A 13,401-nucleotide genomic window follows, 5' to 3' on the forward strand; every position below is an offset into this window, starting at 1 on the left:
GAAGCAGAGGCGGTAACCACGGCAACACGGACCTCCTGGGGCCCCTGCCAGCTAGGATGCTGCCCCTTGCCTGGGATGCCCTGAGGAAGTGCCACTTCCCCATCTGCCTCCTGGTGAGTATGTATGAATGAGGACCACTCAGCGGACCAGGAGGAAAGCATCTGTGTACAGCCAGGGCAGTGGGCACTTACCTCCATCAGCAGTGGAGAAACTCTGTGGAGACAAAAGCAGAGCAGGGCGTCACTGTGCGTGTGTGGCGTGCCCCGACCCCCAGACACAGCCAGAACTTGTCAGGCATCAGGCAAGACCCAAGCTTGCTGTACTTCTGGGATCAGTTAAGGACCTGTCATTCTCAACCGACACTGAGCCAATTTGTTTGAGGGATGATTTCAACCATCCAGCAACTATTCTGAGTTAAGTTGTAGATGCTACTTTATGTTGTTACATTGGGTAGTTCCATGTATTTACAGGGTTTGTGTTGGGATCCCTATCCATTTGCTACAGTGTTGCCTTTTCATAAAAAAAAAACAAAAAAACAAAAAACACCTCAAAAGGCAAATTCTAATTAAAGCCTCCCATGGTCATCAAATCTGCTGAAAAGGAACTGGGTTTACAATTCTAGTGCCTAATTTGAATTTCCAGACATTGGGGAGACATGGGGTGTGGACAGCAGCAAATAAGCGGGATTAATTTAACAGATTTGACTCCGTGCCTCCCAGCGAAGGCAGGTCACTGTGCTGCTGGGACGGAATCTGTCGCTAGCACTTTTGCCTTCTTCTCAGAGTATGGTTCAGATTTCTCTGGCTACAGGCTAGCCCAGCGGCTCTCAATCTGTGGGCCGAACCATCCTGCATATGAGATATTTACATTACAATTCATAGCAGTAGCAAAATTACAGTTACAGAAGAGCAACAAAATAATTTACGGTTGGGGGGGTCACCACGACATGAGGAACTGTATTGAAGGGTCACAGCATGAGGAAGGTTGAGAACCTCTGCTCTATCTGCTTCTCTAGGGGGCTTGCCCACCCGGCCCCAGTGGCCTAGAGAAACCTGGCTTTTCTTTCTTCACCTTCTGCAAGTCCTTGAAGGATTTCTCTGTCTCCTTCAGTTTCTCGAGGATGATCTGCTCTTTGGCAGATATCTGGGACTCTTCACTTTCGAGTGCTTGTATTTCCTGCTCCAGCCTGGAAGACACACAAACAGAGGACAAGATGCTTTATTGTCCCGCCGCCCATTGGCAAGGAAGCAGCCACCTTCCTGCTGAGAAGCCTGTGCCTCTCATTGTTCACTACACTGAGAAATCGGGCCAAGGTTTTTCCATTACGGAGGATCCTGTGCAACTGGCTTTGTTGCCAGGAAGACATTGACCAAAGGAAAACAACCCAGGACCACATCCACTGCCTTACGGCCAGCGCTCTGCAACATGTTTGGTGTCTGTTCCTTGCCCTGGCACCCCGGAAATATACACATCAGCGGTGATATGCATATTTCTTATTCAGAGGTAGATTGTGTTCGTACAGCTCAGGACATACGGCTGGAAGGAAACGGCTTCAGCTTCTCCTACTATCTCAGAGGAATGTCTCTTTTCTCTGAATGGCCAAAGGGCAAAAGGACAATGTCCCTCAAAGGAAATATACTGTTGAGAAGTGGCGGCCAGAACCATGGAATTGCTGTTTCTCTCTCTCCTCTATCTCCTCTCTCTCTCTCCCCCTCCCCCTCTCTCCCCCTCCCCCTTTCTCCCCCTCCCTCTCCCCCTCCCCCTCTCTCCTTCCCTCCCTCCCTCCCTCCCTCCTCTCTCTCTCTCTCTCTCTCTCTCTCTCTCTCTCTCTCTCTCTCTCTCTCTCTCTCTCTCTCTCGGAACTCTCCTGCCAAAAAGAAATACAATGGATGGGACAGAGGTAACTGCCCCCAAGTTTCAGGATAGTTTCTTAGTTGCTATACCTATTCTATATAGTTTCAAGAAGGGGACTTTTAGCACTACCAAGAGACTCTGAGAATATTCCAGAACAGCTATGGCTGTGCTTGGGGGTAAAGCTCAGCATTTGTAGTCTGGTATAATGACAGGAATGATGATTAGCTGTTGAGTACTTGCTCACTGTTCCAAATGGCTATTCTTGGTTGTCAACTTGACCTCACTTGGAATGAACTACAAGCCAGAAATAAAGGGCACACCTGTGAGAGATGTTTTTTAAAATTTGGTTTGGAGTAGGTGAATCCACTTCTAGTCTAGACCTTTGAGGAAGAAAGATACACATCTGGCTCTTGAGGTGGGGAGACACATCCTTTAATCTGGGCCACACCTTCTTCTGGAAGTCTATAGAAGCTTCTTGCCCTAGCCTTGTTAGGACATCCATTCCTTCACTGGCATCAGAGACTACTTCCTGGGTATTGCAGCATCTACTGAAGACCCGCTGAGACATCTGGGTCTATGGACCGAACTACGACTGGATTCTTGAACTTTCCATTCACAGGTGGCTATTATTGGATTAGCTTGGCTGCAGCCTGTAAGTCATTCTAATGAATCTCCTTTACATATAAATGAATATACACACTGTATGTTCTGTTACTCTAGAGAACCCTTCCTAATACACATGGCTTATTTCATTCAACTTTCCCAGTGAGTAGGGAACTCCATTTCAGAGACGAGATCAACAAGGACTTGTACGATTTAGTAACCGTTTCAGAGCTTTGACACAAGAATGCAACCAGGAGGTCTTAACACCAGAACCCCCGCTCCCAACAACTGCCCTAGATCTTACAGCATTGGCTTCACAATGTCTGCCCCCAAAGCACTGCATGTATTGGGATAGCGGACCAGTGTTGTACTGCAACCAGGTCATGGTGTATCATACAGAGATAGACGTCTTTTTACAAAAGACTCTACACTTCTGGTCCTCTTGAATTCTTTGGTCTGAACTTCCAATTCATTCATTCATTCACTCACTCATTCACGCACTGGTCATTCACTCATCCATTTTTGCTGCTAGCCATTGCCCATGGCCAATTCATTCATTCATTCACTCACTCATTCACGCACTGGTCATTCACTCATCCATTTTTGCTGCTAGCCATTGCCCATGGCCATCATGAAAGCTTTGCTGTATTTGACACCTGACTAGGTAGATTGCCATTGTCTCAGCTCTCCTGGGAACTGGCTACCGTGTATACTAGATTCACATTTAAAATGAAGAGTTCAGGGCTGGAGAGCTGGCTCCAGGGTTACACATAACAAATGCATCTTTTTTTCTTTTTTTAAGGAAGAGATCAGAGTGACATCTGTGAGAGGCAAGGGACATCAAGGCACAGGCATGAGCTGAGTATAGGGTGAGACGGCCTCCAACCTCAGCATTTATTATTTTTTTTTTGTGGGTCCCTGGATGTAAGAAATGTACCTTGCCTCAGATGACCACAGTGCCAGACATGCTCATCAGTCCACCTGGGAAAAGTGGGAGCCACGCAGCTTACAGGACCCCGGAGTATCCCACCCCCAGAGCCACGTGACTCTTCAATCACTGTCCTGCTCATTTCCCTGCACGCCTCACTTACACAGCAGCTCTCTGTTTGCTCTGACGTGCTACACTTTCCTCTCCTTCTGGAAACTCACCCCGCACCTGAAGCCATTCCCGAAGTCTCAACTCAGGTGCCCCTGCCCCTTCGGTTTCCAGAGAGTCACCTGTAAGGGTGGCTTCCCTTTCTTCTGCACCCCTTTCTGTGGTTTTGTTTGTTCTAAGACAAAGCCTCGGGTATCCCGGAATAGCCTCAAGCTCCTCCTGAGTGGTCAGATTGCAGGCATGCACCACCATGCCCGGTTTGCTGTGCATGGGGCCCAAGGCTTTACATATGATAGACAAGTGCTCTTCCAACTAAGCAACTACCTTAGTCCTGCCCCTGCATTTCTGTTATCCCATTGCTCTTATTTACCAGCGTTCTTACCAAATCTACTGTAGGCTATAGCAGCTTTTCTTTTCTTCTCTTTTCTTTCCTTTCCCCTTTCCTTTCCTTTCGTTATATTTTTGTTTTTTTTTTTTTGTTGTTGTTGTTTTGTTTTGTTTTGTTTTTTGAGACAGGGTTTCTGTGTGTAGCCCTGGCTGTTCTGGAACTCACTCTGTAGACCAGGCTGGCCTCGAACTCACAGAGATCCACCTGCCTCTGCCTCCCGAATGCTGGGATCAAAGGCGTGCGCCACCAACGCCCGTCTTAGCAGCAGTTTTCTATTGAGGTGATTTTCCCCCTGGAAGAAGGCTGCGACATCTCTACTCTGGTTGTTTAGAACTCAAGGGGACAAGCGCTGGTGTTACTGACATCATGCAAATGGAGACTGGAGATGCTGATAAACACCTTACGATGCACAAACAGTCCCTGCAGAGAAGAATTACCTCGCCCCCAAAATAGCAATGGGCACTGTTAATTTCCCCACCTGGATTAAAAATGTGTCAAGGTGGGGGGACAGACCACATTCTCAATATACAAGCGTTCAGTGAATTGATACAAAAGCTGAAGCTGGTTGCACAAAGGCGATTTCTGGGCCAGAGGTCCTTTAGCTGGGAAGCATGGAACTAGGGACCGGGTGAGTTCTGAGAGGTCGCCTAAATCTCTAAAAAGAGTTATCTCAGCGGGAACCTCAGATATTATCCTTTAAAATGGTAGCCCCTCCCTTGGGGACCGCAGAGATAGCTCAGTAGTTGAGGGTGAATCTGCTGCTCTTTCAGAGGGACCTGAGTTCAAGGACCAGCACCCACGTCAGGTGGTTTCACAGCTGCCTATAACTCTAGTTTCAGAGAACCTGATGCCCTCTTCTGGACACCATGGACATTGCACTTAACACACATGCACACACCTGCAGGCAGGCACATCGTACCGTGTGTGTGTGTGTGTGTGTGTGTGTGTGTGTGTGTGTGTGTGTCCATCCCCTCACCTTTGCCTTCCCCGGAAGAACAGCTACTTCCCAGGACCCGTCAATGTTGATCTTAGCCCCTGATTTGCTTTCGTTTCCCTCGACTTTGAATTTAGCCACGTGATGTGTGCTGGGGGATGAAATAAGAGCAAACAAGACAAAAGCACAAATAGAGGCTTGCCGAGGTGTACCTCTAGGCTAGAGCCAAGAGACGACTAGGTAACCTTGACCCCAGAGAGAACAGATCTGAGTTTTGCTCATGGTTAGAAGGCATTGTCCAGTCAGTGCCACACTGTAGGCCAGAACAACTCAGCAGAGCTCAGCTTGCAAAAGAGTCAAAAAGAATAAAGGACTCTAAACTTGGATGATGAGCTTGAGGGAGGTTGCTTTTGTTTGTATGAGACAGTCTCCCTATGCATCCCTTGCCTGGAACTCCGTATGTAGACCAGGCTACCTTCTGACTCACTGAAATCTGATGTTGTCTTTGCATCTGCCTCTGCTTCTACTTCTCAAGTACTGGGACTAAAGACTCGCACCAGCATACCCTGTTTTTTGTTTTGTTTTGATAAGGTCTTGTTACTGTAGCCCTGGCTGGCCTTGAATTCATAATTCTCTGAGTGCTGGGATTACAGGTGGATGGAATTTGTTACATAGCACTATTGTAGTAAAAATTGAGACCCGTCAATACGGATGTTCATAAATTATATTTATATTCTAATATACCTTTATAATCAATTATATTTTATATATACATACACACATATTCATGTATGTATTAATACATTAGGGATACATTTATTTATCTAACACTACCTAAGGTTGAGAGATTACAAAGAATTTAAGTTATCCTGCTGCTTCCCCCAAATCTGACTTTTAAGTAGGTCACCCTTTAATGAAGATTAAGACTGAAAAAAAAGGGAAAATATCAGTCATTGGGTAGTAGGGTTATAGATTATTTTAATGTTGTTCTTCTAAGTTTCAGTATCTGCTCAATTTGGAATATAGTGTGGGTGAGCATATAGCTTAAATGTTTGGCTGCTTGCCTAGCATATTGGAAATCCTGGCTTTGATGCCCAGCCAGGCCACTCAGTGGTCTCTAAGGTGCTTGTCTTTAAGTTTAGCAACACAGTAGGAAGAGAGAATCGACTTCTGGGAGTTTGTCCTCCGACTTGCACGTATCCATTGGGAGACACACCCACTCCTCCAAACACACGCACAAAGTAAATAAATAAAAACATGATAAAAAATCATATACTATGTATCTAACTAGATCACCTGGTTTAGGGACAATTAATTGCCTTTAGAATGCCCCCTGAGAATCCATGCTGAGAAAGACCCTATCTCACAGGGGTGGATCAAAAGGGACCAGGATCTCAACTTCCAGTGTCAGGTCCAAGGGGTTGAAACAGTGCCCTCTAACAGCGATGGAAACACAAACCCAACATTTACCGAGCTTGTAAAGTCTGAATGTGGAAGCAGACATTTCAAAGGCTCATAACACAAACCAAAATTATGCTAGATATGTCTGACTTGAAAAAAAAAGTATGTGGGGGGGAGCTCCTCCCTAGGGAGCTTCATTCCAGGGTAGCAGCCCCAGGCAGCTGAGAAGTCTCTGTGTGACCTGATGACCACAGGCTGACTTGCATCTCCACAGCCTGCCCCCTGTGCTTTCGGTTTCAGAGAGCTCAACTGAATGGTTCAGGTGGTAAAGATTTGGGTCGTTGATAACTGTGCTGCGCAACTGAGAAGGAAGGGAGAGACAGAGGAGAGAGAGAGAGAGAGAGAGAGACAGAGAGAGAGAGAGACAGAGAGAGAGAGAGAGACAGAGAGACAGAGACAGAGAGAGGGGATATTAACCGAGTTTTACCCGCAATGAGTTGACCAGAGGGAACGGGAGTCTATGTGAGCCTAAGCTAACCCAGGTCTAAGAAGCCGAGTTTCCTTACAAAATGCCTGTGTGGCTTTGGGCCAGGCACTAAGGCCACCACCTCACTCATACAAACCCGAGTCTCTGGACTGGGGGCATCATTGTCTTGGGGGTTAAATGTGCGGCCCGCTTTGAAGTCTCGTGACTGAAACCTAACTCGGTCTCTAGGTGCCAAGTAGATATCGCTGTGCTGAAAATAACAAATGGGCAGAAAGTGTCGTGTGTACGCAAGGTTAATCGTGGCTTCCCGGGCCGTGACAGGTCCTTTCTGAGCACAGAGCACCGTAAAAGGCCGTGAGAACACAGCTCAGCTGCGGAGAGCTGAAACAGGAGACGGTTTGGACCAGGGCTAGAGGGTCTTGTAAAATGTAATCCAGCACCACCTGCCCCCACCCCCCAGCATCCCCACGGAAGAGCACAAAGAACCTCACAAAGAACCCCTCTCATTCCGTAAAGTACACCCATCTCCCCGTTTAAAATTCTCTCGCGGCACATTCATCCATCTAGCTTTATGAGGATGCTTTCTCCGTACCAGGCGATGTGCTGAGCACCTGGGACAGGAAGATAAATCAAGCAGAGTCTGCTGGCCAATATCCTCTGCCAAGCAACGAGATTTACCCACATAAACACACACACGCACACTGACGACTGAAAGGGGCAACGGGAGGGTAAAGAAAAACATGTTGTGGCTGTGTGTGGTAGAAGCCCAGGTAGTCTGCCCAGAATCGCCTGGATGGAACGTTCATTCCCCAGCTGCCACTGTAGCTAACAGCAGCCATGCAGCAGTTTGGGTGGACAGCATATGCACAAAAGTGTGTGTGTGTGTGTGTGTGCGCGTGTGTGCGCGCGCACGTGTGCGTGTGTGCACGTGTGCATGTGTGTATGTGTGCGTGCACGTGTGCGTGTGCATGTGTGCGTGTGCGCACGTGTGCGTGTGTGTGCATGTGTGCGTGTGTGCACGTGTGCATGTGTGTATGTGTGCATGTGTGTATGTGTGTGCGTGTGTGCGTGTGTGCGCGCGCACGTGTGCACACGTGTGTGTGCACGTGTGCATGTGTGTATGTGTGTGCGTGTGTGCGCGCGCACGTGTGCACACATGTGTGTGTGTGTGCGTGTGTGTGTCTGTGTGTTGAGGGCAGGGGACTTCCAGAAGAGTTCTGTAAGAGCAGGGGTGCTGCTTTCAGTGGCACACACCTTGGCTCCCCTCTTTTTCTCACAGGTTCCCTCGTGGGAGAGCGTGCAGCTGTCTCCAGTTACTGCTCGGACACCCATATGAGCTCATTGGCTTTCACTGTACAGGAGCTTCCAGATCCACGGGTCAACCACCTGACCTGGGGGCAGCAGGCAAACATCAACGCTTGTCAGACTTCTGTTCCCTTCTGGAGGCTCTGGGGGAGTGTCCATTTCCTCCCCTTTTCCAGCTCTCTCGGGCCATCCGCATTCTTGACTCGAGGGCCGCTGCCTCCATCTCTGAAGAGCCAGCATGTCTCATCCCTCTGTTTTTCTGCAGCCAGCCCGCCCTACGATTCTACCCTGCCTCTTGGTCAACTTGATATGCTTTGGAATGTGCCCGGCCCTCGCCGTGGCAATGCTAAGACAGTGGAAAGCTTAAAAGACAGATCGTGAAGGGAGCTGAGCCTTCCAAGGCGTTGATGCAGTTCTCAAGGGCTCCTCCCACTTAGCTCCTGCAGCAGGTTGTGGAAATATCGAGCTTGACTCTCAAATCCTTATTTTCCACCCCACAGTGTGGTTTCTTCCTACTTACACTCATTCCCATCCTCACGCCGAGAAGTAGCCAAGGGGGTTACAGAAGCCACAGTAACTGGTTCTATTCTTTGGACTTTCAACTTCCCAAACTGGATTACTCTCACATCTTTTCTTCATAAAGTGTGCATGGTGTCTTCTAATAGCCAGCAAGGCAGACAAACACAAGCCTGGATCTCTCCTCTGCTATGTAACTTAACGCAGTCACAGATTTTCGCGGTTAGGACAGAAACATCTTTGGGGAGTCGCTGTTCTGTTGGCTCTAGGGGGTATGGCACTAGACAGGCAGCCTCCTCATGGCCACAGAGGCAAGGACGTGATCGGGACCAGCTGAGAGCAGACAGCTTGGCGCCCAGAAGCCGTGGTGGAACAACCACCACACCTCCTGATCATCTGCTCCTGGGTTTCTTGTTGGGAGTTGGAGCCACCGTGGGGACCACAGCTGAATGCACTTTTCAACCTGTATAAGACGGGGAGAAAACTTGCCTGGGTAGACCACGCATCCGCTAGGCTTTTTAGGGTGCAGAAGAGAAACAGACGTGATAGGCAGAGGGAGGACTCATCTCAGAACATCCTGTGGCCTTGCGTGGCTTTTCCAGCTGGGCCAGGCTCCCTCTCCCTGCATGCCTCAGGATGGGTACTTCAGAGTGGCACCAACATTCCTGCCCACATCCCAACAACTCGCCGTGCTGTTCAGTTTCTTTCCCCCTCACTCCAAAGTACCTAGGTTCCAAGGAAGTCAACCTTATTTCAAGACGCAAGCAAAGAGGGGAGATGAGAAAGGCTGGCCGATATGGACACTCGGTGCTTCTTCCCATGATCCTCTACTTCTTGCTTCCCATGATCCTCTGCCGCATCTTTGCCCTCTGACCTACAAAAGGTGGTACACGTTTCCTTTCTCCGAGTGTCTTTCAGTTGAATCCAATGAGAACAATCCTACTATAAACTTGGTTTCTGGGGCTGGAAGAGGGCTCATGTTTAAGCACCCACAGTGCTTCTCAGGAGAACTCGAATTTGGTTATCAATATCCATAACAGGTGGGTGACAATCAGCTGTAATTCCAGCCCCAGGAGCTCTGACACCCTCCCCTGTCCTCTGTGCACAAATACACTCATGTACACACACACACACACACACACAGAATCTAAAAATGGTTTACACAATTACATGTAAAATGATACTGGAACATCTGCATCATAGCTACTAAATCATTGCTGATAAAGAAAGAAAATGAAGTACACCTAAACTGATAAGGAACCCTTCCAAACACTGAACTCATGGGAAACCAAGGTCCAGGGAACCAGCAGGACACAGAAGAACAGTGGCGGGGTATGAGGTGGTGCACAGAGTACAAGAATAACGGTGGAAAGACCCAGGGGCAGGGAGATGTCCAGGCTCCTTCACGAAGGGAACTCCGTACCAGCTGGGGGCAAAGGCAGGACATTTCTAGGACTCTTAAGCATATTCCGGAGCAAGCAAGCAACTCTACCACCGGGCTGTGTCCCAGAATAATCTTGACCATGGATGGAGCCTTTCCAAACTTTCTCGCTCCTGGGGACGCACAGGAGTGTTCCACGCCGCTGCTCAGTTGGCAAGAGTGTGAACCTCAGCAAGCACTCTCGGGATGGAAGCTGACGCTGTCGGGCTAGCCCAAGGCGCTGGATCCACCTGCGCCCTCCTCTTGAACGGCAGTTTCGTGGATGGGCAGTCAAGTGAGGCACCTGTCAGCCCAGCCTGCCAAAACGAGAGCCACAGGAAGCGCGGCTCCAGGAGCAGGCTGCACCCCCACCCCAGCCCTGCATGTGTCCAGCACGGGTAAAGGCTGCCAAGGACAGTGTCCGCCGCTCAGTTCCCTTTCTTCGTGGCAACTCTGTCCTAGAGCGGAGCAGGGTGCTACAGCCCCACAGGATGAAGCCCACTGTGATGTCTAGTGGCATCAACTTGACACACAAGCTAGGGGTTCTGAAAGGTGCGAAGCTTAATTGAGAAAATGCCCCCATAAGATGCGGCTGTAAGGCATTTTCTCAATTAGCTGTTTATGGCGGAGGGCCCAGCCAATTGGGGGGGGGGTGCCGTCCCTGGGCTGGCGGTCCTGGGCTCTATAAGAAGGCGGACTGAGCAAACCACAAGGAGCAAGCCAGTGAGCGCTACTACTCTCCAAGGCCTCTGCATCACCCTGCCTCCAGGTCCCTGGCCTGCTCGAGTTCCTGTCCTGATTTCCTTTCGATGACGAACAGCAAGTGTGAGCCAAATAAAAACCCTTTCCTCCCCAGCTTGCTTTTCAGGCGTGGTGTTTCATTGCAGCAGCAGAAACCCCAAGACACCTACGTTTCTCAGCTCACCAAGACGCTTACATTTCCCAGCATCCTTTGTGACCACAGGTACCCTGTTCCGACCAAAGGGAAGTAAGTGAGAGTATAATCGGGCAGCTTCCAGAGCCTTCCTCTGTCCTTACTTATTTGGCCTTCCTTTACCCTTCGGCCTGAAATGCATCTGTGGAGGTAAAGCTTTAAGGGCCGTTTTGAGAGCACAGGACAGGGGACCGCCTTTACAGCTAAAAGGGGTGACACACTAGAAGGTTGGGTCCCTGACTGACTCCCAGAGGACACCACTGGATGGCTATGGCTATGACATAAACCTCAGGTCTAAATTAGTGTCACTGTAGCCGTCGGCGGCACAAATCTTCGTCTCATCCCAATCGATTCCAGGGACACATATATTGTTGAGGTTTAAGTGGATGCTTAGAAGTTTTCCAAGATTTGGGGCTGAAGAATTAGTGACAACTCAGAACCATAACAGTGACGCAGTAGCAGGGTTAAGGGGAAAAAAAGACAAGACTTAATTCATTACTGCCAACCAACCTTTGTAGCTAAAGCTTGGCTGCTAACTGTGCCCTCCAAACCCTTGCTGCTGTCAAGCTCTCAGCAGGGCATCTCAACTGACCACAGCCGTAAGCGTCTTTTCTGGTCACCAACGATCAGCCGAAGGTCATCAGGATGAGCCTTAAGTGCTGGCCTTAGAGTACGGCATCTCCGTGACCTCATACCAAAGTCACTGGTGATTTTGAGGTTCCAGATCTGCACTGGAAGCCAAACATAGACAGATGGGTCTCAGAGGTGACTGTAGAAAAAAAAAAAGCCAAGGTAGGGGGGAGCTGTGAATTTCGCCCGTCTAGGATATTTCCGTTTTCCTCAATCCGTTTCCCCTTAAACAATTTCCAGTTCATTGAGTGAGAAAAAATAAATATTTCCCTGAGTTTCCCTGTGCATTTGGTACACTACTAATCAGAGAGGTCAGTCCCCCGGCCCAGGAATAGAGGCTAAGGATCAAGGGTTCAAGACCAACCTCATCTGTGTGAGGACTCCGAGGCCAGTCAGAGCTACGTGAGGCTCGGTCTCAGAACAAACAACCTAACCGGCCTATGCCCGTTTCTGAAAAGAGTGACCCAAGAGACCCAAGAGTAGAGAAGACAACGGGTCCGGTGACTCCCACTGTAGCCCCCCCTCCTCATTCCTGCTGGCTGGAGCCCTGATTGGCCGAGACTCCATTCTCCGATCCCCTGTTTTTGCTCTGTGACTATTCACCAAGTTTACTCTCGCTCTGACTTGATATTTCCCACTTTCTACACCATAGGTGACACCACGTCCGTCCGCTCTCCACATTCCAGGAAGACCTGCGTCTGTTTCTATGGCAACTCCCCCAAATATTTGCCATTTGTGACTCCCATTCACAGGGAGACCACTTCCTTTTGTTTGGATGAGTGTATCTGGAGTCACTTCGCAATGAATAATGCTCAGGGCTCTTAAATAAACAGGATTTCCATTCATCCTTAGGAGAGAACAGGTTCCTCCCCAAAACACACACACACTGCAAGGTGGCAATGGAAACCGGAACCCATTTCATTTCTCCCAAGTCACCCCTCAGATGAGAACGCGCCCGAGGAGAGAAAAGGTCCCTTTGAGAATTCCAAATGTCCAGGTCACATACTCTCCATAGGGAAAGCTCTGGTCATTCCTCATCGCCTCCTTTCCAAGCTCAGTCCCCCTTCCTCTGCTGGAAGCTCACACCTTCCAGGCTCGGCTCCCACCTCTTCCCAGCCTGCCGCCACCCCCCCTCCCCCCCCAGCCCTCCCGTGCTCCCGGAGGGCGACACCCGCAGTGGTGGAGAAGCCAAGATTGCCCACTCTCGGCTTGGCCGGGTGCCCTCTTCCAGCGAGAACGAGCACGAAACCCCTCTTGCAGGTTTCTCCAAGCGCAGTTGCTGACCTCGGGCTTCACGAGGGTGGCATCTTCATTCCCCTCCCTCTGCCTCCTGCTCACTCTACCGGCTCTACCCACGGGAACCTGCGCCCAGCAATGTCCATACCATCCCCCACTGCCAAGTCTGGTTTTCATGGCCCTTTTACTTGTGTGTGTGTGTGTGGTAATGTTTGGGATCAAATGACTTCACACGTGCCGGGTAGGCACTTTACCGATGAGCTGCGTGTCACGCTGTGGATATTTTTTTTTTCTTGCATAGTAGCCAAGGCTGGCTAGCAATTTGCTGTGTTTATGACAAGCTCTAATTAACGACCATCTCTGCCTCAGTTTCCCCAAGCACTCAATCTACAGGTTTGCCCTAGACGTCCCAACCTTTCTTGTTTGTTTGTTTTTTCATATATATATATATATATATATATATATTTGTCTCCATACAGCCCCAACACTCTAAAACCCAGACCCGGCTTGGACCACATCACAATGCTATGATGAGGGATTGTCTTTCTGTATATATGTTTCTCTTACGGGTTAGTGAATAAAACGCCATTTGGCTAA

The 13,401-nt window shown here is 49.2% G+C and overlaps 1 protein-coding gene across 5 annotated transcripts in view; it reads right to left on the reverse strand.

Moving 5' to 3' along the window:
- Positions 1–13,401, reverse strand: part of Palm2akap2 (PALM2 and AKAP2 fusion) — a 454,171-nt gene that overhangs the window by 191,188 nt on the left and 249,582 nt on the right. For all 5 annotated transcript variants that reach the window (XM_013124459.3, XM_013124460.3, XM_013124458.3 and 2 more), the window contains exons 5-6: positions 1,072–1,186; positions 192–213 (exon numbers count right to left, since the gene is read on the reverse strand). In XM_013124459.3, the coding sequence (XP_012979913.1) occupies positions 192–213; positions 1,072–1,186 (137 nt within the window). The remainder of the gene's footprint in view (positions 1–191; positions 214–1,071; positions 1,187–13,401) is intronic.

Source organism: Mesocricetus auratus, unplaced genomic scaffold, assembly GCF_017639785.1.
Source record: "Mesocricetus auratus isolate SY011 unplaced genomic scaffold, BCM_Maur_2.0 Super-Scaffold_6730, whole genome shotgun sequence".
Taxonomy (NCBI): domain Eukaryota; kingdom Metazoa; phylum Chordata; class Mammalia; order Rodentia; family Cricetidae; genus Mesocricetus; species Mesocricetus auratus.